This window comes from Spinacia oleracea, chromosome 3 (assembly GCF_020520425.1).
Source record: "Spinacia oleracea cultivar Varoflay chromosome 3, BTI_SOV_V1, whole genome shotgun sequence".
Classification (NCBI taxonomy): Eukaryota; Viridiplantae; Streptophyta; class Magnoliopsida; order Caryophyllales; family Amaranthaceae; genus Spinacia; species Spinacia oleracea.
In genome coordinates, this window is record NC_079489.1 from 157,511,678 (window position 1) to 157,538,666 (window position 26,989).

The window sequence follows — 26,989 nt, forward strand, 5'->3', positions numbered from 1 at the left end:
AAACCCGTACTTTTCAGGCCGGGTAGGGTTGGGCCAGCGGGCCGGGATATATGATCAGGTCTATCTTCATTAATAAAACGAGGACTAATTTTCACATCATATGTTAAAGTCTTTAATCAATCGAATAATTAACTCGTTCCTTAATTTGCTTCTATTTAGTTATGAGTTATTCCGTAATGAGTTATCAATGAATTACTTAAAGACATCTACAAAAACATATACTCATAGGGATGGCAGTGGGTAATGGACCCGACCCGGATCCGTGGATCCAGATCCGTTTTCAACGGATCTGGATCCTCAATTTTTGGACCCGACGGATCCGGGTAGGATATGGATCCTTGGTTTTAAAAACGGATCTGGATCGGGTCCTAAGTCATTACCCGGATCCAGATCCGTTTACCCGTTTTTATAAAAAAAATATATAAAAATATAAAAGTAAAGACTTAAGACTTGTAGTATTATTGAAGTTTTTGAACTTTTAGTATTATTTATGTTGGATTTGTTAAATTTTATTTTAGTAAATGCTTGTATGGAAAAATAGCTTTGTTATTGAAGTTTTATTAAACTATGTTTTAAGGTTAAAATGAAAATTAGTTTCGTTTGATGAAAAAATAAGTTAGGATCCGTTTTGGACCCGGATCCGTAGGATCCGTCGGATCTGGATCTGAATCCTCAATTTAATTACCCAGCGGATCCGGGTAGGATCTGGATCCTTGCCTAAAAAACGGGTCTGGATCTGGATCCTAGAGAATCCGGTCCAGATCCTACCCGTTGCCATCCCTATATACTCAATACGTGGTACTAGGTTAAATGTAATTATGCGTGTAGTATGTAATACTCCATATCGATTATCATGAGGGGTGAACATAACAGAGTACTCATTAAAATTTTCAGAAATCGAAACAGGATACCACGTCAATTCCTAACAGATTTCGATTCTAATTCAGGATATCTTAACTTTTTGCTCACCATAATCACCGGTCTCCTTAAATCTAACATCTTTCGGTACAACCTATAATAATTTTCCTCTAGTGTTTAAGCAATTATGCTCATAATGATGAAGATGATGATCCAAAAGTGAAGACCTTAGCTTTTTCAACGTGAGGAAATTGGATAATTATTAGTCAAATCATGAAATAATCAAGTAATAATTAATCTCCGGCCATTGACAACTTAATCAAGTGTGATGATGACACACCATGACCCATAATTTTCTTCTCAATCATGTGTGAAAAAGTTTTCTTCGATTTAGATCCAATGGAAAAGACGTTCTAAAAAGGTTAAAACATGGTTTATTTTTATTTTTATTGGGGGTAGGTGGTAAATAGATTAAAGATGGATCATGCATAATCTGCTAGACTGCTACTCTTTTGTTTTGACTAATAGTATTTTTGCCACCAATTTGGTCCTACCGGATCCGCAACCTATTAAGGATATGGTTCTCAATTTTTCGGAACGTGTATCCTATTGGTTATCCTGTACACACCAATTATAATACTCCCTCCGTCCCGGAATACTTGACCTATTTTTCTTATCGGGTCGTCCCTTAATACTTGACCTGTTTCTAAAAATGGAAATATTCTAGCAATATTATATTATTTCTCACTCCACCCCTATTAACCCACCTACCCCCTACTCCATACAAAAAATAATTAAAAATTCAACCCCTACTCTCCCCAACCCCACCTCTTAACCCACCTCCCACTAACTACATTAAAATAATACCCCGCTATCAATTACTACCTATTAAATTAAATAAGTCAATTCAAGTCCCTTAAACTCTGTGCCGGTCAAACCGGGTCGAGTATTCCGGGACGGATGGAGTATGAAGTAATGAAAATAAAGAATCAGGCCATATGAAAATGTTTCGTATGCCCAAAATATAAAATAATCGAAGGTAATTTTTGAAAATATAAATACGAGTTACAATTCAAGCCCAAACTATAAAACAATCAAAGCCCAAACCTTAAAATGGATTACTTATGAATGATCCTTAAACACGATCCAACAGGTTCCGGTCCTCATTTTCAGGAACCTGTAGTGTTTGCAACATGTTCCGATTCCCGTTTTCAGGAACATGTTGCAACAGGTTCCGATTCCTGAAATTTTGACATGGTACCATGTATTGCTCACCCCTAGTTAAGACGGAAAGTTTGTGTGTAATAAAGTCACATGTTGAATTCCCAACCGCCCCTGTTTTTAATTTTTGTCTTTGTGACTCATTCGTATCAGAACACAAATAGTATGTCTGGCCACAATAATCATGTTGCCAAAAAAAAAAGTATTTCTGCCCACAAGAATCATGTTCATATGCTAACTTTGTTCCTTGAATATGTACTCACTTCTTTTGTACACACTTATTTGCGGAGAAAAAATAAAGGAAATTTAAAATATTAATGCATCACTAAAATAAGATTGTAGCCCACATATGAGCTTAGGGAACATGTATTAGATAGAATATACCAATTCAAAATATAACAAAATATGAGATTAAAAATAAAATTATTAGAATTGGAGGGGGGAATTTGAAAAGGAATTAAATGCAAAAAGGGAAGTTAGTAGTTTTATACTATGCGACATTTACTTGGTTGAAGTTTGTATGCCAGTAAAGATGGTTGTGATCGGTCGGGCCTAGCTTCAGGTCGAACCTACGTGGCCATGAACATGAATGGGTCCGGTTCATGTCAAGCCCACTTGTAACATACTAACTGCCGAACAGGGTCGAAAATTTCAAAAATAGGGCCCAGACACAAGGGTCTGGCCAATCCGTCATGTCTAAGTCTAATTTTACGAAATTCAGCGTGGTTTGTTATGTCAGGTCTTGTCATTCTTTTTTCCAAAAAAAAATGCGGCACAAGCCGAGCCTACAGGCCAAAACTTCGTGCCTTTGCCAGACCGTGCTTTTTTCTTGTTCGTGCCTAGTCGGAATGTTCCTCGGGCCAGGCCATCCCATAACCATCTTTAAATGATGGTATCTGAGACCTGAGATCACATATCCCTCCTCAACATTGTCCTCTCTCTACCAAAAAAACCCAACCATAAGCTAACTATTGTTTCAGAAAAATCTCTACACAAGTAAACAACATTCATTCTGGGCCTTCCATAAAAAGAAAGTTGGGCCAAGTTGGGCCCAAGACATAAATGGGCTCATAAACAAATAAGAGTCATATATCTCATCCCGCTTGTTAAGGTTCCTTCAGCCTATTTATTAGGATCAAGTAATTCTCGCGGCTATTTTAAGTTTGAAAACGTTACTTCTTGTTCTTCAATCTTTCTATATATTTTCCCCTAATATTCCACACAAACCCGATCACGGACCGGAAAAATGGGTAGACGAATGGATTATTTGGCGATGAAAACCGAGCAATTAGCCGCGGCCAATTTGATCGATTCCGATATCAACGAGCTGAAGATCGCCGTGATGGCGCTCGTTCATGATACTACTACGCTCGGCGGTCAATCGGGATTCGGAACTCATTTTCTCCAATGGCTCGCCTCATTTTCTGCTATGTGAGTTTTCTTTATTACTCGCGCCTCATTTTTTTTTCGGGGAAAAACAATATCATTAATAATCAGTCATACGACATCTATAAAGATTTGCATCAATTTGAAACCTAACGCCAAAAGACTATATCACATATTGGATCAATAAATTCCTTAATGTAAAAGTTGATCAAGAAAGTGATACCGCCAATCTATAATAACCAGTCAGACGACATCTACAAAGATATGCATCAATATGAAATTTTATACCTAACATCCATAGACTAGATCACATTCATGTCATTTTTATTGATAAACTCCTTCATGTAAAACATGATCAAGCGAGTGATACCGCCAATCAATCAACATTTGAACATTAATTGAATCTGAAAGATTATAATATGAACCTATTACTTATAGTTAGTGTCGGTCCCGACATTTATTAAGGCCCTAAGTAAAAAAGACAGATATATGGGCCCCAATATATATCGAGTTATATATAAGCATTTAAGGTTTCAAAACCTATTTGACAAATAATTTCATTACAAAAGTACGCATGATTATATTTTACAGTAAATTATGTTACTTAGTAGAATTAAGATTTTCTTTCAACCCATTTTATGAGTTTTGTTGTAAGAAAAAGGTGCCATATTTGTTTTTCATGCATCGGTTTCACGAAGAGTAAGAATATGAACGTAGATTGGGCAAGAAAAATATGACAAGCTAACTTTTACACCATATGTAACAAATTTCTTAATTTTTGTTGTGTGAATTGTATATCCCCATTCAATTGCTTCTTGTGCATGTATATACTTATACTTAAATTGTTACTACGAGACTGAGTTGTAAGAGCATTATAAGTTACCAAATAGAAGAGAAGGGAGTTAAACCTGTCTTTACCACTAGACTAAAACCTAATTGATTTTCGCGATTTACTTAATTATGTATATTGGATAGTGATGAAACTTTAAACATTCTCAATGTTGATGCAGTTACTTGTTAATCCTTGATCGAACACATTGGAGAAGCAACATGCTTACTTCACTTTTAGTACCATACATTTTCCTAAGTCTCCCATCTGGCCCCTTTCACCTTTTAAGGTTAATAATCTTTACCTTCTCTTTTCTTTTTACATTACATTTCAGTATTTTACCTTCTCTACATGGAAGCACAATATGTAATTTTATGTACACTATTTTATTTTGACATAGAGGTGAGGTTGGGAAATGGATTGCTTTTGTCTCGGTTGTGCTAAGGTTATTCTTCCACCGCAGTTTCCCAGGTAACGTCTTTTTAACCTCGTCACGACAGTGATAAATGATGGAAAAAATAAATAAATCTAAGTGTTATCAGACAATTCTATGACTATAAGTCTATAACTGTAATTAAAGTAAAGACGCTGATATCACTTTAAACACATGTCATTTCATTTTTTTTTAATCATTTTTTTGGCTTTCCAAGTATTAAGATCGATAAAATATTTCTTTTAAAAATGAAATGGTGACTATCCATTTTCCAAAATATAGCAATGACTAACCAATGTCCCCAAAAGCCCTCTTTCATGTGAGTTGTGTGGTTACAAAATCAATCAATTTACATTACTTATTTAAAAGAAAATTGTGTTATGTTTCTTCCTTTGAGTCGTGTATTGCATGAGTACTCCGTACTAACCAGTGGCGGAGCTAAGTAGGTGCAAGGGGGTCCACCGACCCCCCAAAGAAAAATTGGAAAAAAATAACTTATAGATGTACGTTTTTGATTGTAATATGAATATTTATTCATTGTAGGACGATACATTTTTTTTAGTAATATATTGTGTGTTGTGGAAAATCACCAGACACAACACAGTAATAATCCTAGGAACGCAACTGTCGACACCCCGAAAAAAAAATCCTGGCTCCGCCACTGGTACTAACCTACAGTAGTAAAATAACATCATATTGTCCATGATTAGGGATGGAAATGGATGGGATTTGGGTCGGGTGGAGCGTCACCCGCATCCATCACCCGCTTTCATCCGCTCCACCCGGTCCATCCGTCACCCGCTTTACTCATCACCCGCATTCCGTCCATCCATCACCCACGGGTGAACCGGGTGGTTCGGGTGATATTCGGGTGAAAACTATTAACCACTACACATTCACCACCTAAGAATATGCATAATAATTAACTAAAAAAAAAATCTTATATACCTATATTTACTACCGAAACGTATAAATGTTTCTCATCATGCATAACTTGTAACCCAAAAAAATTTAACAAACACTAACTTTAATAAATAATGGATTTACTAACATCTTTATATATTTAAAACAAAAATAAAAAATAATATATATAAAACAAATGGGTGATGGATCGGGTGATAAATGGGTGGTGGGTCGGGTGATGGATGAAAAAACATCACCCGCATCCATCACCCGCTTCACCCATCACCCGGTTTTTATCCATTTAATTCGGGTTTTCATCCGTTTAATTAGAGCGGGTGACCGGGTTATTGGATCATCCACTGGATATTTCCATCCCTATCCATGATATTGAAACCTCATCTAAATTTGGTATTTTTCTTAGTAAATATATGCATCTTCCCCCGACACTATACCTAATCATCTATAGTCTGACCCGATGGCCCGACTCAAAAAAGTATGGGTTTGAGCAACATAAAATACGCATTTTAGACTAAAGTCTAAGCCCGACCCAAAAAAACCCATTTCGAACCAAAAATCTTGCTCCAAATATATGAGTTTGTGCGTGATTTTTGGTATTAAAGCCCGACCCAGTCCGAATTTTAATCACCTCTTACCCAATTCCGTTATCAATTGACGCCATTTATGACCAGCTACCAAACAGACTGTTACTCTTCGAAACATTAATGAGATTACTAACAATCAAAACATGTGAAAAATATGCAGAATGGTTGGAAATGCCAGTATGTTTGATACTATTATTGGTGGTAGCTCCAGAAATGCTTGCAATATCAATGAAAGAGAGTTGGATGGGAGTTGTAGTTGTGTTAATCATAGGATGTTACCTTCTACAAGAGCATATTAGGGCAACTGGTGGTTTAAGGAATTCTTTCACACAAAGACATGGGATTTCCAACACAATTGGGCTTCTTCTCTTGTTGGCTTACCCAATTTGGTCTTTATTCATTTATATGCTCTAGATTTTGTTTAATAAAGAGAAAGAATTAAGTGCATTTTTGTATTTGTAATCTAGTTTAATTTCTTCGAATAATATTAGCTTTATTACAACATTGATAAATCTATTTTCATAATTACAATTCCAATTGATTAAGGCCCTATTTTTTTTAATTGAATATTACTTCATTCGTTTCAAAAAGATCTTTACAGTTACTATTTGCACGAACTTCAATGTAATATTTAACTACTAATATATCCAATTTCATATGTGAAAAAATTATAAAAATTTGATATTCTGAAAATACATAGCGAGACAAATCTGACAAAATCTTACATGTAACATTTTGATGTATACTCCCTCCGTCCCGGAATACTTGGCCTGTTTTCCTTATCGGGTCGTCCCTTAATACTTGACCCGTTTCTAAAAATGGAAATATTCTAACAATATTATATTATTTCTCACTCCACCCCTATTAACCCACCTACCCCTACTCCATACAAAAAATAATTAAAAATTCAACCCCTACTCTCCCCCTACCCCCACCTCCCACTAACTACATTAAAATAATACCCCACTATCAACTACTCCCTCCGTCCCGGAATACTTGACCTGTTTTCCTTATCGGACCGTCCCTTAATACTGACCTGTTTCTAAAAATGGAAATATTTTAACAATATTATATTATTTCTCACTCCACCCTTATTAACCCACCTACCCCTGCTCCATACAAAAAATAATTAAAATTCAAACCCTACTCTCCCCCTACCCCACCTCTTAACCCACCTCCCACTAACTAGATTAAAATAATACCCCACTATCAAAGTTTTTATACTTTACACACATTTTTCAAAGCATAATTTTTTTTAAGAAACGGAGGTAGTAGTACTTTTCGATTTAGTAAAATTAAGTTCAAAAGAACAGGACATAACACGAGTAATAGGCATTTTGGAAGGACATATACATATAGGTCTTGACTCGAATCAAACCCGTGTCAAAAAGAAGTCGCGTGTCCTCTCTGTTCTATAAATCTATAATAGATACTTCTTTGAAAATTTCGTGTATATGGATATCACTCTACCAGACACACTTTGCATAAGTTAAACAATCAATTACAGGGTACGAAGGGTAGTTTATTTTTAATGTCACCTCAAATGTTCCTTTATAAATTGGTTTGTCATTAAATTTGTCAATACAAGTTTACTCCCTCCGTGCCGGAATACTTGACCTGTTTTCCTTATCGGGCCGTTCCTTAATACTTGACCTATTTCTAAAAATGGAAATATTCTAACAATATTATATTATTTCTCACTCCACCCCTATTAACCTACCTACCCCTACTCCATACAAAAAATAATTAAAAATTCAACCCCTACTCTCCCCATCCCCACCCATTCACACATTTCCCACTAACTACATTAAAATAATACCCCACTATCAACTACTACCTATTAAATTAAATAAGTCAATTCAAGTCCCTTAAAGTCTGTGCCGGTCAAACCGGGTCGAGTATTCCGGGACGGAGGGAGTATATTTTTAACGGTCACCTCAAAAATTCCTTTATAAATTGGTTTGTCTCTAGTTTATATTTTTAAGGTCACCTCAAAAATTCATTTATCATACCTTTATAAATTGGTTTGTCAATTAGTTTGTCCATACCAATAAAGCAAAAAGTTAGTCATTTTAGTAGAAATTAATAGTGTTAGTAGAACAATAACATAATAAATTTACATCAATAGAAGTAGTTTACATCCAATAGTCAAGCCCCTTGTAGTGAAATAGTAGGACCTAAAATATGATGGACCACACTACCACAGTAGTACATATTAAGAAACCATTATTGCTTTCAAGCTCATCTCATGATAGGAAAATGATTAAATGCATTGTTAATGGCATAACAAAAGGCAAAAAAAAACAATTTAATTTTGAAATTCAGGTGAGAAAAAACAGGTAAATTGGAGAAAAATGCAGCTCAAAAGTGCTTGAAAAATAATCATGAATGGTATAATACCATTCTCATGTACTCAATGAGAGTGTCATTGATTTATCATCATAGCTGCTTTTACTTCCCTTTCAAGCTAACTCAAAACATTGAGTTTCACAAAAAAACAAACCCAGGAATTAATTCAAAAATATTGGATGAAATTAAAATCAAGATAACTGGAATTAAGATGTGGATTTCTCTCAGACAAATGCCTCGTTTTGTCGTCATGATTTTTATGAATGGATCGGACTCGTCATCTGTTTTGTATCATCACCGAGAAATCAACCAATTTTTCCAGAAAGTTAAAATCAACTGATTGCGAAATCAAATTCAAGAGATTTGCGAAATTAAAACAGATTCGTAACCAGAAAACGCAGGTGAAATTAAACGACGACGAAAGCAGAAACAACAACAATGAACAACACGTTTTCCAGAAATATAAATTCAAGAGATTCTGTGATTAAAACCGATTTGTAAGAAGCAAAATCAGGTGAAATTCAACAACAGCAACAACAAATACAGCAGCAGCTGCAGAAACAACAACAATGGACAACAGGTTTTCCAGAAATATAAATTAAAGAGATTCTGAGATTAAAACCGATTTGTAAAAGGCAAAAACAAGTGAAACTCAACAACAGCAATAGCAGCAACAGCAGCAAAAGCAAGCAGCAAAAGCAAGCAGCAACAATGGCGGCGAAAGAGAGGAGAAGAGGAAGAAGATAGAGAAAGAGATGAGTGAGAAAAGGAAAAGGAAAAGGAAAAGGAAGAAGATGATGTAATTATAGTTAAAGCGGGTTAATATAGTTGCGGGAATGTGGTGGTGGTGGGAAAATTAGGGTTGTTAAAAGGATGTGATTTTAGGGTTGAAAGTCAAAACAAATCATCATTTGGTCTAATGTTCAGCCCAGGCCCATTTTCCACTCATTCGGGCTTTTTTTTTCTTGATTATTCATTTATTCCAATCAACTCACCCCCATCTAATTATGATTTTAACATGGGATTAGGGAAATTTAGGTATATAATGTCATCATTTTTGTTTCTTTTTGTTGAATAATGATGAAAAAGGAGGGGAGAGAGTTTGGTTGATGGATGTTTTTGGTGGTGGTGCCCTTCATTTTTAGGGTGTTGATTACACTTGAAAAACACTCCACTCCACTCCACATTATAGCAAACATTAATGGTCTGTACCAATTGCATGTTGGTTCATTAGTGATTAAGACCGAACTTAGCAGGGCGGACCGCGTGTTCGATCCCCCGCAACAACACCTGGAATAGGACTTAAACGTATCCGGTCAAAACTCGCCCCGAATCCATATTAGCCCTAAGGGTGAATCGGTTGGTAACACCCAAAATAACACTAATGGTCTTTTTGGTAACAGGCAATAAATGGTCTTAATGAAAATGGAATTCCCATAGTAATGCTAGTTTCCTGGAAATTGTCATTTTTTATCTTCATAAACTTTCATTACCATTTATGAATGCAAATTGGATATGAAAACAAATTTATGAAGAAAAACACAAAGTTTAAGACAAATTTTTATTAACATTGACAGTATAGTGTGACTTTTCTTGCCAAATAACACTAAGATATATTTCCATCCCACCATTGATTGCCAACAACCAAACGGGTTAAGGGTTTTCGACTTTAACTGACTTTGTCTCAAATTATATGGATTCTAAATGTATATGAACTTATATTTTATTGTAACCGGATTTTTTGTAACTATTTATGAAATCGTTTTGTTCGAAATAACTAGGTTGATGATCGTTTATTTGACTAGTTAATAAAGTTGGTTTGTACATAATCATACTAAATTTACTTTATGCAGTTGTTAATGTGACTAGACCATTGTTTGATTTGGCAAATAATAGAAATGAAATTGAATTGACTCGATTCAAATAGCTCGAATCCAAATTCAAATGACTCAATCATCGCATTTCAAACTAAGTTCACCCTTGATAACTTTCAATGGTACTAATTTCACAAGAGTTAATAAGAATTCGCTAAATCACATATAGCTATATGCTGGTTAAAAAATAAGTTATTTTAAAGTACGTCAGTTCCCTGCTTCAATATTTATTTTTGCTTTTTATGAGAGGATTAATTCTTTCATATACTTCATACTTTAGTGTCAACTAAGATCTTTACTCTACTTTGTCATCAATTGTGTCACAAAAAATATAAAAAAAATCACTACTAAATTAAAACAAAATTACTTTGCAAAGTCCACAAAGAAAAGTCATATGTAGCCAGAAGCCTAATTCTACAACACAATATACACATCCAGTCCAAAAATGACAACTTGTTAATTGGCACAGTTAAATCCATTGCAAATTGAAGCCCAGATAATCAAACCCAGAATCAAAAATAGTATTCCCAGAACAATTAATTTTGTTTTTGCATTCTGGTACCACATCTTCCTTCTTATCTCTACTGCTCTTCTTCTGTATTCAAGAGACTGAAACACAATAAAAATGAATTCAGGTTCGTACATTATGAAACAGAGATAGTACAACTTTTATCGAATATTAAAAGTTAGAAATGAAAGAGAAAAAAGAACATTAAGAAACGGAGATAGTACAACTTTTTTCGAATATTAAAAGTTTAGGAATGAATTACCGAGTCGTGTAGCGCCTCAGCCTTGTCTACAACAAAGCTTATATGTTCTCCTCTCTCAATAACCTAGAATACGAGCCGTACCGAAAAAAGAGTTAAATTTAACAACAATCATCCGATCCATCGTTTTGCATTTGTTAGGGAAATGATTTTGGCACACCAAAATTTGATTTAGGCACACCAAAAAAAGACAATAAGACACAGTTTTCCGTGCTTTACTCACAATGGGTGTGCCATAATCAAATTTATTGATGTGCCAAAATCAGTTTCCCATTTGTTACATATTTTCCTTTGACCACGTCTCTGTTTCTTTACGTACCTTGTTTACGTTGTCAGATATGATAACTTGGACCTCAGAAATTTGAGCTTTTACTTTTGCAATTTTGTCAATCTCTTCAGCATGATCAACAACCCATTGCATATGCTGCTTCATAATAGGCCTGTTCATCATTAACACGCGGTTTTTACACTAATCAACTACTTAAAACAGATCATACTAGCAAAAGTGGTACTGATCAAGGAACCAAACAAAGGAAAACCCGACTTCACATAATAAAATTCAGCTCAAATTATTTATCTGCAATCTGCATACTCAACATAATCTAATTGAGTATTTAAATGTTCTGTTTTAGCAAGAAGCTTAAAACATACCCGAATTTCTTACTAAGACTTCTATCAGTGGCTGCATCCCCTTCACCATGACCATATCTTTTCTTGAAATCTTGTCTGATACGGTCGAGGAACTCGAATAAGATCTGTTGTGTTCCAACAGATTCTCTGGATATAACACAGTAAACTGCACATTTAGGAAACAGTACAACGTAAGCATAACAAGACACAGTATAATCTAGGAAATTTTGGTATTTATTACCTTAAAAATACACCACTTTTGTATCAACTCCTTATAATTTTTTTTATTGTAATTTACTACCTTAAATACGTTTTATATATCTTTTAATCCGTTTCTTTTGACATAATTTTAAAAGCACAGTCTCTATGGATATCCTTACACATAAAGGAGGAGAATGAGCTTCGAATCATTTAATACGATTAAGAAACGAAAGAGATATCCTACTTTTAAAATGATAAAACCGTAAAGGGGTAGTGATTCCAAAAGCAAAACATACTTTAGGTAGTATAAATAACAATAATTTTTTCATAAGATGGTAAATAAAAAAATGGTGTATTTTCAAGGTAATAAATACCAAAAAACCCTATAATCTAAAACTAATAAAGCAAGTGGGAGAGGGAGTAATAAACAAATAGAAAAAAGACGATGGAAAAGTATTTTAATCAAAGTAGGAAGGGAGCTTATTGTAGTGGTCGTCCCTAACAGGAAATTAGATATATTAAATAATTAGAAGGTGGTGTAGAAAAGTTACTAAAAATAAAAGTGTGACTCCTAATAAAATACAGCTTGAAATGGTAAGTGTAACTCCTAAAAAATTAATGATGGAGTATAATGACTACCATATGGTCCATATCCATCTTCGACTAGGAAGTTGAAAGTGTGACCATCATGTTTCATGGTGAACTTCTTGTGAGGATCAGAAGGAAGATTCTGAATCCATTGAGCAGCAATGCTTGGCAGGTTGCTGGGTTTGGTGTTGTGCTCGGCCAATATGACCGTTCCTCGAGCTACAAAACTGTATATAATCCATTCTTGACCCATATATATCTTCAAGTGACAAGTAACAGAGCTCTGAATTAAATATGTTGCACAAAATTAATAAGGAAATCCGCTTAATTTTGGCTTCCTTCTTCACCTGTTAAGGTTTTTTAAAGCTGAAATTTCATGGTGAAATTGTATAAGTTATTATGTTTGAAGAATTCAGATGTTTGAAATTGTCTCATTCTTCAAAAATCATCAGCGTTGGATTAAGAAGACCTTTTCATTTCCTTATTAAAAAAGGTGGTAAAACTATTTAGTTTTATTGACTAAGCTTGATGAACCTTCCTGCCAAATATCTTGGTCATCTTGATTCTTGACCAAGGAACATCAGTATGTCATTTAGTTATTCCTATTTTACTCTGTAAAGCTTAGAAGGCTCGTTTTTTTATATATTACAGTCTAGTTATCTACAAATTTATAATTACACATGGAGTACAATACATATTGTAATGTGGATGTAAATTTACCAAAAAGAAATGCTTAAAAGTTACCCCGATATAAGTAAATATTATTTATTTTTTAAAAGTCTGTCAAAATCTTTTGTACTCCATACTACTTTATTTTCGAACAATTCTTTGTTAGTCAAATATTTTATAAAAAGATGGTCAAATTATAATTTTAAAATATCCGTACGTGCACGGGACTTAATCCAGTACCTTTATAATATGGACTAATCTTTGATGAACCTTCCAATATGAACACGAGTTGACAATGACTGATTTCCAACCTGAGAGAAAGTTCTAAGGATTGGAACTCCATATTCTTTTCAAATATCCTTCACCTTATCACATTATTTATTCAAAAAATTGACTTCATTTTAAAACCTACATTTACATTGACTTACCTCATTACTGGTTAATATCTATTTATCCAAATCATATACACCAATAATAAAAGCTATCATATTTCCCCTGTAAAGAAGCTCTCTTGTACACAGTTTTACAGGGCAGAAAAGGAAGCATTCATGCAACCCTATAAGGTAAATCCTCAGGGAAGTTGCAACCTTAGACCGTAAACTCTCAATTCACACTGCCTCGGTAAGTTCCCTGGATATATTGTTAGGCACTCTTTCCTTTAGTTCATAGACAATACAAGTCAAATTTTGCATAGAACAGCAAACAAGAAGCTACAAGATCATGTGAACTTATGTGGCTAGAAAACGGTTCCAAATCTTATGCAGTTGTTGAACATGTATTGCATTTGGAACCACCCTAATATTTCATGGTTTTTATTTTCTACAGATTAAAACTTTAGGCAAAGGCAAAATGAAGAACAACATCATGAGTATATGGACCTATCATCCATTAACAAACAAACATTTTTCTTCTAACAATCAAACCAGTATGAGTATTACTTCAATTCACTATAATAAGATCGCAAAAAGTCAAAATTAAACAAATCAGACAGCTAGATTAACCAAGATTCTAACTTTTCTGGCAAAGAATTCCCAGCAGAAATACAAAATTCTGATACAATTGAGGAAATGAAACCAGGGATGCAAAATTCCTATTACTAACCAATTTTCCATAACTCGCTCAAAGGTGGAAAAACTTTTCCATTTGAAAGGGAAGGAAACCACTTTTCCACCTTTGCTCCTTACCACCCTCTCCCTTCTTACCCTCAATTTTCACAATCTTCTCCCATTTTCTTTTAAGGAACCAAACAAAGGAAAAATAGTTGGGAATTGTGTGTTCCCTTGGAAAATGTTTTCCATGAAAAATCATTTTGTATTGAAAACGTTTTACACCAAACCAAAAGGAGCCTAAGTAGTTTACTGCATGAATTACAGAAATAGATTTACTTATCTGTTCTGAGTAAACAAGGGACTCTATGTACACCATAATCCCTTTGGAACTGCAGAGTGCCCTGACAATGAATAACGCACCATCTTGTTCCAAATCAGGTGCAGTAGCTATGCTGCATATGATTCATGAATACAATTGGGAAAGTTTCAAAGAGTCTAGTGCTCACACTGCTCAATTTGTTATGTTACAAGATTGATTTTTGTTGAATGATGACAAGTAAATATTACTCAAGTTCTTATACCCACATGAATTAAATGGATTTTATTATTGATCATGTGTATGTATTTTACAGTTTTACAGTATATCGTATAAATTTTACAGCCTTTTTTCTCATCAAACTGACAAAAAATGTGACTGCTTAAGAAAACAAGCTAATGCTGATCGAACTCATAAAAGATTAATCTATGATAAGAGTTAGAGCAAGATTTACCTCAAAGTTAAAGGATCTAGAATTTGTTTGCCTTCACCAGGGAAACATGGCAAAGTTCTTCCATGGATAACTTTTGACCCGTACCGACCCTGACCCGACCCGACCCAACCCGCAACGTTCTGTCTTGAGTCCAACAAGAACAACAAAAATCTGAGGGTGCTCCACTATAGTTCCATAATGCCAAAATCCTGCACCATTTGACTTACATAATGAGGTAAACGAATCCTTCAAATCTCACTTGATCCAATCATATCATTAAAATTCTGTTGCATTGCCAAATTGAAGAAGAGAATAAGAACATGAGAAATTTGAACAAAAAGAACAAGAACACTTCACCAACTGTACAGCTATCAGGTGGTTTCTTAGGTTCAAAGGCCTAGAACCCGATGTGAACATTGAATCCTAGAATGCTCGGCTTGAGCAACACAGCATTTTTGTGTATATGAACAAATGACGATTTAGCTCATTTTGTTACAATCTTAAAAGACAATTCTTATACTCCCAAGGTGAGATTACCAAAAGTTATCCATCTTGTTATCATGTTCTGAAGAAGTCAGTCTCAAATTTGTGAATTTATATTATAGAAAATCTCTTGTCCTGCATCATATCTAAACCAGATCGACCAACGACTGCTTGGTCACTTGATAGTTAGGAACATACTTCTTCAATCTAATCTGCTTAAAACAACATAAACATCCTGCAATCAAATGATAAAATTTCGAAACCAAATATGCACCGAAAGTTTCAGAAACCTAAACAAGTGTAACTGTGTAGGGCCAGGAAAGAGCAAAAATGAAAAACAACCAGTGGAAGATAGTTCCTACATCAGAAACCTTGAGATGGATGAATAATGCATCATATTAATATTCTGTTGTTTCAAAAGCCCACAATATAGATTCATACAAATGTCTCAATGGTTGCAGTTTTGAAATCAATAGCTGTTTGTTTAATTCTACAGGACTAGCTCAAGGGTGAACCTACTTTCATGATATTTACAGATGCTAGCCAATATAAGATCTCTATGTGGCAGTGTGGCACTAACCTAAGATTAATCTAAGATCTATGTTTGAAGCACATCTAGCTTTTAGTCTTTGTGACTCCCTATGAAATTAAATAAAATCCACAAAAAGGCTTCCACATCTTATAGAATGTCTAGAGACCTGAGCAATAACAAGAAAATCCAGGCTAAAGTTTGTTGTCAATACCAGATCAGAATGACACAGGCTGTTCCGGAATCAGAATACTATGAGTGCACATATGATGGTTTTACCTTCAGTTTTGCCTGATGAACTATGTTAATATCTATAAATTGAACTATACTGGAGTTACCATTGAATACATTGCCTAAAATCCTCGAACTTGATTGAATCTCTTTCTCCCCTGTAATATCTGTCCATTTTGAGCAGCATTTTCATTTCATCAGTTGTGCCTGCAATGCTTATCAGCAACAGGAATCAAGTTTCCCAGACGCTAGACAGCATTATAACTGTGTATCAAACTGCATGACTAACATGGTACCACCACAGATAGATTGCATCCTCATTTCATACACCAAATACTTTTCTTTGCTCACCAAAAGTCTCGACAAGAACATAAACCTTCCTTGAAATGGTGAAATCTCAAGGAATCTCTAACAATTATCTGTATGCCAACAACCTTGGCTGTGAATTTAATGAAATTATGACAGTCGCCACATATTCTCAAATTCTTGAACACGCGAATTGAAGATTCCCCGTTCAAGTTCAGTAACCCAAAAGCAACTGCTAGCTTCTCGCTATGATTGCACAAGACTTCCTCTTTCTCTTCTTGATCCAGATCTTGCAGAACAAAATCAGTATTTGGAAAATACCCGGCCAATCTTACCTTATATCTGATATCATTTAAGAATTTGGTTATCTCATCACTCTGTTCATTACTCTTATCACCAACTGCAAATGTGTAAACTTTGTTCTTGACCTGAATCCAACTACAACCGGGTGGTTTTGACATCCCCTTTTCTTCCATTATCTTCCTATATTTAGAAGCTTCCCCCCACAGTTTACCAGCAACAAATATGTTAGACAATAAAACATAGTTTCCAGGATTATCAGGTTCAATCTCAAACAGATTCTTTGCAGCAATTCGTGCCAAATCAACATTCTTATACACTCTACAACCACCAAGTAAAGCACCCCATGCACCAGCAGTAGCTTTCATGGGCATTTTCTGAATATGTTCATAAGCCTCTTCGAGTTGACCAGCACGACTAAGTAAATCAACTAAACTAGAATAATGATCTGCATCGGGTTCAATGAAGTAATCTCTCATCGAATGAAAAACTTGAATACCTTCATCAACAAGCCTTGAGTGACTACAACCAGAAAGAACTCCTGTAAAGGTAACAGAATTTGGTTTAACACCAGAAATTATCATATTCTTGAAGAGCAACAAAGCTTCATCCCCTTTCCCATGCATGGAGTTTGAAATAATCATGGTATTCCAAGCTATAGCATCTTTTCTAGGCATCATATTGAATATTTGACTCGAAATCTCAAGCTCACCACATTTAGCATACATATACACCAAGGCTGTTGTAGTTGTCATGTCAGAAAAAGTCTTATTCCTGAATATGTATGCATGAATCTCTTTTCCTTTCCTTAAACTCTCTAAATTCGAGCATGCAGGTAAAACGCTAGTTATGGTAATGTGATTCGGTTTAAGCCCTTTAATTTGCATTTGGATAAGCAATTCAAGAGCTTGTGTGTTCTCTCCATTTTGAACACACCCACCAATCGCGGTATTCCATGAATCATAGTTCAATGTCACTTCTTGTGTTCTCATTTCATCAAATAGGCTAAGAGCCATTTCGGACTCCCCATTCAAGAAATAAGCTGATAGGATAACATTCCAAGAGACGATGTCACGTACAAGCATATGATCAAATACCAACTGTGCCTCTTTCAAACACGAGCAGCTTGCATACATGTCAACAAGTGCACTAGTAACAAATGCATTTTCTCCAACCCCATCTTTCACAACATACCCATGAATCTGTCTACCTGAATTGGAAAAGTATATATCAATAACTGTTAATAACATGACATTTTCGTAAATAAATCGGTAGAAAAACTAAAAAAAGGTGGAAATAAAAAATGAAACGAAAAAAAATGAATAAAATATGAGGCTAACAGAATATTATTTGAAGTTAACATGATAATATGTGAGCTTAAAATGAATAAAAATTGAAGTTAAATGTGTATATATCTTGGAAGTCTATTTATTTACGATTTTTCCTTTTGATGTATAATATTCATCAATAACAGTTATTGATTTGGAATAACCCACCTGAATTCAACCACTTAAATGAATAAACATTGAAGTTAAATGTATATCTTGAAAGTCTATTTATGTACGATTTTGCCAAGTGATTTATACTATTCAATCAATAACAGTTATTGATTTGGAATCACCCACCTGAATTGAACCACTTCAATTCAGAACAAGCAGGAAGAATCGAAGACACGGTCACAGCATTCGGCCTCAATCCATTCAACCCCATTTCACGAAATGTCACCAAACCCTCCCTAAAAAACCCAGAATTTACATAGCTTGATAACAATGAGGTCCAAGAAATAACATCCTTGAATGGCAACCCATCAAAAACAGATTGAGCACCTTCACAGAACTTGCATTTCCCATACATATTAATCAAAGCATTCCCCACATTAAGATCAGATACAAATCGATATGTAACTGCATCTTCATGAATCTCTTTCGCTTTTGTAAGATCAGCAAATGCAGCACAAGCTTTGATAACTGATAGAAGGAGTATCCTATCAGGAGGAAGATGAATGTCGTTCTTCTTCCTGAATAGAGAATACAGATTGATTGCTTCGTTTGGAAGACCTTGCTTTGTGTATGCAGAAATCAAGTTTGTCCAAGAATGTAGATTTGGTTCAGGAATTTTGTCGAACAGTTGGCGTGCACGAGTTAAATCGCCCGAGTTTAGAATGGGTTTAAGGAGGTTTTCTCCGAGTTGGGGTGAGATGTTACTGGGTAACTTGAAACGCATGGTTTGATTCCAGATATTGAGGTAGCAGATCGAGTAGCAGATGGTTATGGCGGGCGTATAATTTGAAAAACGGTTTTAGCTCTTAACTGAAATTAACGACTTTACCTAAAGTGAATAAGCGAGGGAGTACTTTCTAATACTTCTTCCGTTCCACAATAGATGCCATCATTTCTCATTGCACGTATGTCAATGCGCTTATTTAAACATTAATACCTCTAAAAGCGTGTAAATAAAAATTATAAAAAGTTGATATTTGAAATCTTTGCATTAATACGAATTTAACAGGATCTCACTTGACTATATTTTTTCTTATGGAGTACACAACAGTGAAAGAAATGTTGTTAAAATTGATTGATGAATAGTGCGCAAATGAGAAATGATACATCTATTGTGGAACGGAGGAAGTACTTCGTTAGGGTTACATCGACACAGAGTATGCATCTACAGCTCCTTATATAAGAAATAATAATCGTGTTTTAAATGAGTATATTTACCCAAAAAGAAATCTGGTAAAAGGTACTCCCTCTGTTTCTTTTTGTTTGTTACGTATTCCTATTAGAGTGTTTCACAATGTTTATTACGTGAGAGAATCTTTCCTTTTATAAACTTATTATACTATCATTTTTTGTGCCAACTTTTAATTTTAATTGGTCTAATTTTTTCAACTCATTAAATTTATTTATAATTTCCCAAGTATGTTAAGTTAGCAATTTTTGTGTTTTTCCATTATTGGTTCATTTTGATAAATAAAACAATCTTATTGGTTGTTGTAGTGATTAGTGGATTGATGTTTTACTTTGATTTATTTTTTAATAAAAAAGGAAAAGAATCTTTATTGTATGTTAATAAGCGTGCAAAAGTCCAAACGTAACAAACAAAAAGAAACGGAGGGAGTATTAGAGCATCTTTAATGGTTAGCTAATATCATCGTAGCTTGGTATGCCACATCAATTTTTCAAGCAACAACACACATCAATTTTTCAAGCAACAACATTTTCTAGCAACAACATGCTCCAATGGTTAGCAAGTAGCTTGAATTTTGTTTTAACTTCTTTTTTTAATTTTTTTATGCTATTCTTACGTTTACTTTCCTAATAATTAGGGCAAAAAAAGCTTATTTTTTTCCCAAGCTAATTAGCTTGGTATAGCTAATTTGCTTTGTCTAGCTAGTTTAACAAAATTGCTCCAATGGTTAAGCTACTTGCTTGAAAGTTTTGGAAATTGCAAGCAAGTCCCTAAATGCAACCATTGGCGTTGCTCTTACGTGTTGTTTGATCTAGTTGTCTTAGTTATCTTTTATTAGTCAAGCCTTTCGGTAAATGTTCTCACTGCAATTAGGGGTGTGCAAAAATTGGTCGACCGGACCGACCTAGACCGGATCGGGTCAGACCGAGTCCAGTCTTCGGTCCGATCCGATCTAAAATCCGATTTTGGACCGAACCAATTTTTTCTTAATAAAATATAATATAAACTATTTAAAAATTTAATTTTCTCCTTTAATATGTTGTAAATATTACTCATATTGTGATATACGGAGTATTTAATTTTAGCTTCCAAAAATGGCCTTAAACAATTATTTTTATATATATATTTTTCTTTTTACCATAATTTTTAGAAAAAATAAAAAATATATAGAATTAGGTCTACAACCGGTCCAAACCGGTCCGGTCCGGGTTTTGGACCGATTTTTCCGGTCCGTTTCGGATCCGATCCAAGCATAATCGATCCGCTCTTCAAATCTTGAATTATCAAAATTTCGGTCTTCGATCCGATCCGAGTCGGTCCGAGTTTGGACCTATGAACAATTGAACACCCCTAACTGCGTCTGCAATGCGGTTATTTTTGTATATAAGAAGCCGTACATAAAACAAATTAATTAATGTAAACAATGGAGTATTAGTTTTTCAAAAATATTCAACAAAAAATGTGACAAATTCAACAAAGGCAAATTCTTATACGGCAAAAGAAGATATATTTGTTCTTATTCGTTAGACCAAGTTTTATTAAACAAAAAATATTGTTGATGAAGATAGAAATATACAGTAATTGTTTTGACCAAAATATCTTACATAAAATTAGTATTCAGGAATTAAAAAGTTTGTTATTCCGTATTTAATAAGAAAGAAACTACTAAAAGAATCACCCTTCTCACATAATGCCTCTAATATTGCAGCTATCACTTTTTGTGTTAGTTAGTCTTGTAACCATTAGGGCAAAGTCATAAATCAAAGAGACGCAACATTCAATATCAATCTATCTATCTATCTATTACTCCCTCCATTCCTTTATGTTGTTCCCATAAGGAATGTTGGGGGTTTTTTAAGAAAACTGAATCTTTATTTGTATTGGGATATGAATAATGATTGGGTGTAAGAATAATGATTATGTGTAAGAGATTATATATTTAAAATAAAGGAAGGAGAGAGAAAATATTAAAGAAATAAGATAAATAGGAGATATTTTATTATTAACAACAAAAAAAAAAACCAGTTTAATTCAAACCAAAAAAATCAAGAAAAATCAAACCAAAACATTCAACAAACAATCAATAATTCGACCAAATCAACAATCAAGATTTCGAACAAAAAAACCAAGATTAAATTTGAACAAAAAACCCAAATTAAATTCGAACAAAAAAATCAGATTTGAAATCAACAAATCAACAAACAAAACAAACAATCAAGAAAATTTGACATAAATAAACCCAAAATTTCGGTACAATGAACCCAGAAGTTCGACATAAATAAACCCAGATGAAAATTACACCCAAAATTCATCCCAAAATTCAACCCAGAAATTCTAGATTTATTCTTGACAAAATATAACCCAGAAATTTGACCAAAACAACCCAAAAAATCGAGAAAATCAACCCAAAATTTCGCCCAAATCAACCCAAAAATTCGAATTAATCAACCTAGAAATTCGACAAGCAATTCAACCAAAATTAACCCAGAAATTCGACAACAACCAGCCCAAAAATTCGACCAAAATCAACCCAAAAATCCAACTACAATCAACCCACAAAATTCGACCAAAATCAACCAAAAAAATTTGACAAAAATCCGACCACAATCAACCCAAAAAATCAACAAAATTCGACCAAAATCAACCAAAAAAATTCGACATAAATCAACCAAAAAACCCGACCAAAATCAACCCAAAAATTCAATAAAAATTAACCAAGAAATTCGTCAAAATATCGAAATCAACCATCTCAAAATTAATTCGAGAAAATTAAACCCAGACATTCGACTAAAAAACAGAAAATTAAACCTTGAAATTCGAGAAAATTATACCCAAAATCAACCACCAAATTTAACCCAAAAAATCAGCCAAAATAACGACCAAAATCAATCCAAATTTTCGACAAAAATCACCCAAAAATTCGACAAAAACACACACAAAAATAAATTAATACTCACTTGATCCTTAGTATCACTCACGATTTTGAGGATTTAGAGGTCAAATTCGGCCATGAAAACTCTAGATCTAGAGTTTTTATGGTCGAATTTCACGATCTAAAGCCATAATACATGCGGCGGAGGTTTGGTTGCAGTGGTGGCGGTGATCTCGTTTTTAGATCTGAAGAATGGAGAGTTATTTTGGAGGAGAGAGAGTGAAAAGTTGAGAGGAGGAGAGAAACGGATGAAGAGAGAATGAAGAGAGAGACTAAGAGATAAGAAAATGAAGAGAGAGTGAAGAGAGAGAGTAAGAAAATGAAGAGAGAGAGAGACATCCGAAAGAGGTGAGAGAGTGAAAGGGAGTGAAAGGGACGGGGAGTGGGTTTGGGTTATGGGGAGTGATTAAATAATTAAATAAGGTTGGTGGGGAAAAAGAGGGTGGAAAAAGGGTAGAATCTTAGGGTTTTTTGGTAAATAGTGGGAAATCTTAGGGTAAATTGGTAAAAAAATTATGGCCAAAAATAGTAAAGATTCAGTAGGGGAACAACAAAAAGAAACGCCAAAAAAGGAAATGGGAACAACAAAAAGGAATGGAGGGAGTACTATATACTAAAAGAGACACCAGGAATGACACGTGTTATCTCCTGGTGAATCCTTATTATTTTTCTTTTTTAAATTACTTTTTAAATATTTATAGATAAATTAATTTTTAATCAAAATTTTCAAATAAATGATAATAATAGAAAAAGTTAAAAACAAAAATACATGGAATATATCGAAAAGTAGAACAAATCAACCGTACAAAATAAAGTAGAATAAATTTCATTGATTACATCAATCTTTACAAAATCCTATGGAAAAGATAACATCAGATTTGAGACTAACTAACCCGAAAAAATAATACGGAGTAAGTTACAAAATCAAATTCCCTAAATAAACGGAGTATCTAAAATTTAGGAAACAAAAAACGATTTACATCATTTACTATATACGAAGTACTAAAGCAAACACCAGAAAATTTCCCGAGGTACACGTGTCACTTTCTTAGCAATTATTTTCCCGCCTAAACTTTTATATATATATTTTTTAGTTTAATAACGAAAGTTAATGGTGATTATAAAAGGTTATTGCACATAGATATTTAGTATCATTAATATTTAGATCCTTAGTATAGTATTATTAATATTTAATATTTAGCAAGGAAGTTGTGATAAGTCTTTAAATAAGGTTGTTGTACGGTTTTGATAATATCTCCTAGATATTAGGCATGCAGTAAAAAAACATCTAAATATCGTATCTAAAATTCACCTAGATATTAGGCATGCAGTTAAAGAATATCCTTATTATATGAAAATGTGTACAGTTAATATCATTTTAACAACTTTTTTTAATACTTTTAAAATAATCGACAAAATCTTATGATTTAAACAATTACGTATTTAAAATTTCTCCTTGATATTAGGCATAAAAAGATAGGTTGGTTATTTTACGTCTACACTATATAAATGATACACGTTTATCCACAAATTGTACTACACATTCGTTTCCGAACAATATTCATTCGCTGTAGAAATTCATGGCGTCAAAATTAACACCAATGTAGTATACAAAGAAGTATTCCAAAACTTGGCTTAGTAAGACACTCCTTTAAATTTCATCTATTTTAAGAACTATGTAATATTGTGTGTTCCACACTACATTGTTACATTGATCAACTTTTAATTTCACTCCGTATTTTTTCACGCTCTATTATTGTCTCAATTAAGAAACTTATAACCCATTTTTATTTTTTTGTAGGAAGTCTTCTATTTGCACTACTAGAGGCTAGAGAAATACAAAGATACTAATATTTGACAATAAGACATTTAGGTAATACTTTAATCAGCTTATCATCCATACATAAAAACAACTATTAACATAACAATCTCATATTTATACTTTTGATTAATGGCGAAATTGTATCTATTTAAGGCGAAACTATATCTATTGAATGATGGCGAAACTATGTGTATTGATTAATGGCGAAATTGTATCTATTTAAGGCGAAACTATATCTATTGAATGATGGCGAAACTATGTGTATTGATTAATGGCGAAACTAATTAAAGAACCATAAATTCTATAAACATTAATTAATGGCGAAACTAAAGAGAATCGTTAAAACATAAAATTGACTTCGTTGAAGTGATGGCTTGAAATAAATTGAAAAAATAACACCTAATTATAAATTGGAAATTAATTGACAGGGGCTTGAAATAAATTGGAAAAAATTATCACCTCATTGTAGCTAAATAAATTGGAAATCACATGCGTAGCATCTAATTCATTTTTAAAACTTTTAGGATCGAAATTAAATGAGGATTTACCTCTTAAGTTTGATCTTGAAATGTAATTGTAGGATTTTCCATTGTTCTGCTTGCGTACGCAAAATCATTGCCGAGTCTTCACAGAAATTAGTACAATTTACTTGGATTAGCCTCTTATGCTCCGGAATTTACACTTGGATTATTGATCTATAGGAATGGGGAAGATGATGAACGAAGAAGATGAAGTACAGGAAGAAGGAAGAATGAAGAAGAGCCTTTGTACATTTACATATGAGTTTGGCTTTTTTTTTATTAAAAGAAGAGTTTGCTTTTGGGTCATCATTTATACATTTGGATTTTTTTATTTTTTTTGCATCATTTGGCTTTTAGTTTTATTATTTGGCTATACAGTATCTTCTTTTTAATTCATAATTTCTTACCCAATTTTCAGGAATGTATCCTTTACTTTAAATAATGATCTCAATAAATTTCCAATACATGAACATATAAAAATAATAAATTAAAAGGAATTATAAACATCCGTGCATGGCACGGGTTCTGAACTAGTTAATACAGAAAATTTGGGTTTCTCACCTAACCAAAACTGTCTAACTTGATTTCTAACAGGAACTTGAAAATATAAACTTTCTTCAATTCCCCGGAGGCATGAATATACTACCTCCGTTTCGAAATAATAGGGACACTTTGACTTTTGATATTATTCACAAATTTCAATTTGACAATCATTTGTGATTTATGGGTAAGGAAAAATATAGTCGGGTAGGATCTCATTTGATTCGTCTCGATATATACTTTCAGAATATCAATTTTTTATAAATTTTACGAATACAAAATTGAAGATATTAGTGTCCGAACATTTACATTGGCAAGCGTGAAAAGGTAAACCGTTTCTATTATTTCGAAACGGAGGGAGTACTCCATAATTTAAATAATTTATTATTTATCCACTTACATTGTAAAAACAAAAGCTTTTGTGTAATTAAGACCGTCTAACGGGTTAGACCACTTTTTTTGATATTAACTAAACCAGTGTAAAACATAACTAAAAGTAATAAAATCATAACTAATTGAATAACAAAATATAAGGTATAAAAACAAATAGTTAAATTTATGAGTTAAATAGTTATTACTAGATTTTAGCCCGTGCGATGCACGGATTTTATTAAATTGTTAAGTTAAAATAAAAATCTTATACTTATATAATAGATTATATTAGTTTTTTTTATTATTATTATTTTGGATTGAATTTCATTTTAGATTTATTTTTTAATTATCAAAGTGTTTGATTTTGGATGAAGTTGTATGTGTAATATTAGTAATTAATTAGTAAAAATATCAACGTGACACCTAATTATTTATCTACGTAGCACTCGATTTTTTTAATTCAAAAATAATTTTGAAATTTTATTTTTCGTTGGCCAAAACCATTAGATTAAATTTCCTACGTGGCTCTCAAATATTGGATTAATGTTTGATTTTGTATAATTCAAAAATAATTTTGAAATCTTATTTTTTATTGGCCAAAACCATTAGATTTCCTACGTGGCGCTCTAATATTGGATTGCTGTTTGATTTTGGATTAAATTCTATTTTATATTAGTGTTTGATTTTGGATGAATTTATTTTAGATTTTTTTTTAATTATTTGAGTGTTTGATTTTGGATGGAGTTGTATATATTAGTAATTAGTTAATTAATCAATTAAAATATCCATGTGTCATCTAATTAATAATCTACGTGGCACTCGATTTTTTTAATTCAAAAATAAAATAGAAATCTTATTTTTCATTGGCCGAAACCATTAGTATTCCTAGGTGGCGCTCTAGTATTTCAGCAAATATGCCTCCTTTATATATATATAATATATTAGATTAGATTTTTGAACAAACTTAATATTAACTAAAGCTCATAAAATCTTAACTAATTGATCTAATTGCTTAACTAATCAGTTTCATTGTTTAACGAATTGGTTCAGTGCTTAACTAATCAGTTTCATTGTTTAACTAATTGGTTTAGTGCTTAACTAATCGATTTCATTAGGTGACAACAAAGTTGTCTAATCGTTAAATGGTCTTTCCAAAA

At 33.3% G+C, this 26,989-nt stretch overlaps 3 protein-coding genes, 1 long non-coding RNA gene and 1 other non-coding gene across 5 annotated transcripts; 1 reads left to right on the forward strand and 4 right to left on the reverse strand.

Annotated features, from left to right (window-relative positions):
• Positions 1-3,281: 3,281 nt before the first annotated feature.
• On the forward strand, positions 3,282-6,736 carry LOC110787470 (cold-regulated 413 plasma membrane protein 2-like). The gene is made up of 4 exons (XM_021992092.2): positions 3,282-3,510; positions 4,476-4,583; positions 4,695-4,765; positions 6,393-6,736. Exons 1-4 carry the CDS (start codon positions 3,326-3,328, stop codon positions 6,644-6,646), a joined length of 618 nt encoding a protein of 205 aa, XP_021847784.1. The 5' UTR covers positions 3,282-3,325; the 3' UTR covers positions 6,647-6,736.
• Positions 6,737-8,800: 2,064 nt separating this feature from the next.
• On the reverse strand, positions 8,801-8,884 carry LOC130471245 (small nucleolar RNA SNOR75). Its single transcript, XR_008931904.1, has one exon. It is a non-coding gene; the product is annotated as a small nucleolar RNA SNOR75 (small nucleolar RNA).
• A 181-nt stretch (positions 8,885-9,065) lies between these two features.
• Positions 9,066-12,894, reverse strand: LOC110787493 (vesicle-associated membrane protein 724). Its single transcript, XM_056839852.1, has 7 exons — positions 12,693-12,894; positions 11,874-12,018; positions 11,542-11,662; positions 11,226-11,288; positions 10,962-11,050; positions 10,823-10,869; positions 9,066-9,133 (listed from the first exon to the last, which is right to left on the reverse strand). The coding sequence occupies exons 1-7, from the start codon at positions 12,892-12,894 to the stop codon at positions 9,066-9,068; spliced, it is 735 nt and encodes a 244-aa protein (XP_056695830.1).
• A 3,582-nt stretch (positions 12,895-16,476) lies between these two features.
• LOC110787492 (pentatricopeptide repeat-containing protein At1g20230) lies at positions 16,477-19,809 on the reverse strand. The gene is made up of 2 exons (XM_021992118.2): positions 18,583-19,809; positions 16,477-18,167 (listed from the first exon to the last, which is right to left on the reverse strand). Exons 1-2 carry the CDS (start codon positions 19,178-19,180, stop codon positions 16,699-16,701), a joined length of 2,067 nt encoding a protein of 688 aa, XP_021847810.1. The 5' UTR covers positions 19,181-19,809; the 3' UTR covers positions 16,477-16,698.
• A 938-nt stretch (positions 19,810-20,747) lies between these two features.
• Positions 20,748-25,374, reverse strand: LOC130470601 (uncharacterized). The gene is made up of 2 exons (XR_008931316.1): positions 24,948-25,374; positions 20,748-21,005 (listed from the first exon to the last, which is right to left on the reverse strand). It is a non-coding gene; the product is annotated as an uncharacterized lncRNA (long non-coding RNA).
• Positions 25,375-26,989: the final 1,615 nt, after the last annotated feature.

What these genes read in the sequence shown, in the direction of transcription:
- LOC110787493 (XM_056839852.1), bottom strand. Translation starts at nt 12,894, where the DNA reads ATGGGTCAAGAATGGATTATATACAGTTTTGTAGCTCGAGGAACGGTC. An exon ending in AGATGGATATGGACCATATG is followed by an intron (nt 12,019 to 12,692) that starts GTAGTCATTATA and finishes CTAAATGTGCAG; the next exon opens with TTTACTGTGTTATATCCAGA. An exon ending in TTCTTTGTGGACTTTGCAAA is followed by an intron (nt 9,134 to 10,822) that starts GTAATTTTGTTT and finishes TTGTTTCTGCAG; the next exon opens with CTGCTGCTGTATTTGTTGTT.
- LOC110787470 (XM_021992092.2), top strand. Translation starts at nt 3,326, where the DNA reads ATGGGTAGACGAATGGATTATTTGGCGATGAAAACCGAGCAATTAGCC. An exon ending in GGCCCCTTTCACCTTTTAAG is followed by an intron (nt 4,584 to 4,694) that starts GTTAATAATCTT and finishes ATTTTGACATAG; the next exon opens with AGGTGAGGTTGGGAAATGGA. An exon ending in CTTCCACCGCAGTTTCCCAG is followed by an intron (nt 4,766 to 6,392) that starts GTAACGTCTTTT and finishes AAAAATATGCAG; the next exon opens with AATGGTTGGAAATGCCAGTA.
- LOC110787492 (XM_021992118.2), bottom strand. Translation starts at nt 19,180, where the DNA reads ATGCGTTTCAAGTTACCCAGTAACATCTCACCCCAACTCGGAGAAAAC. An exon ending in ATTGAAGTGGTTCAATTCAG is followed by an intron (nt 18,168 to 18,582) that starts GTGGGTGATTCC and finishes TTTCCAATTCAG; the next exon opens with GTAGACAGATTCATGGGTAT.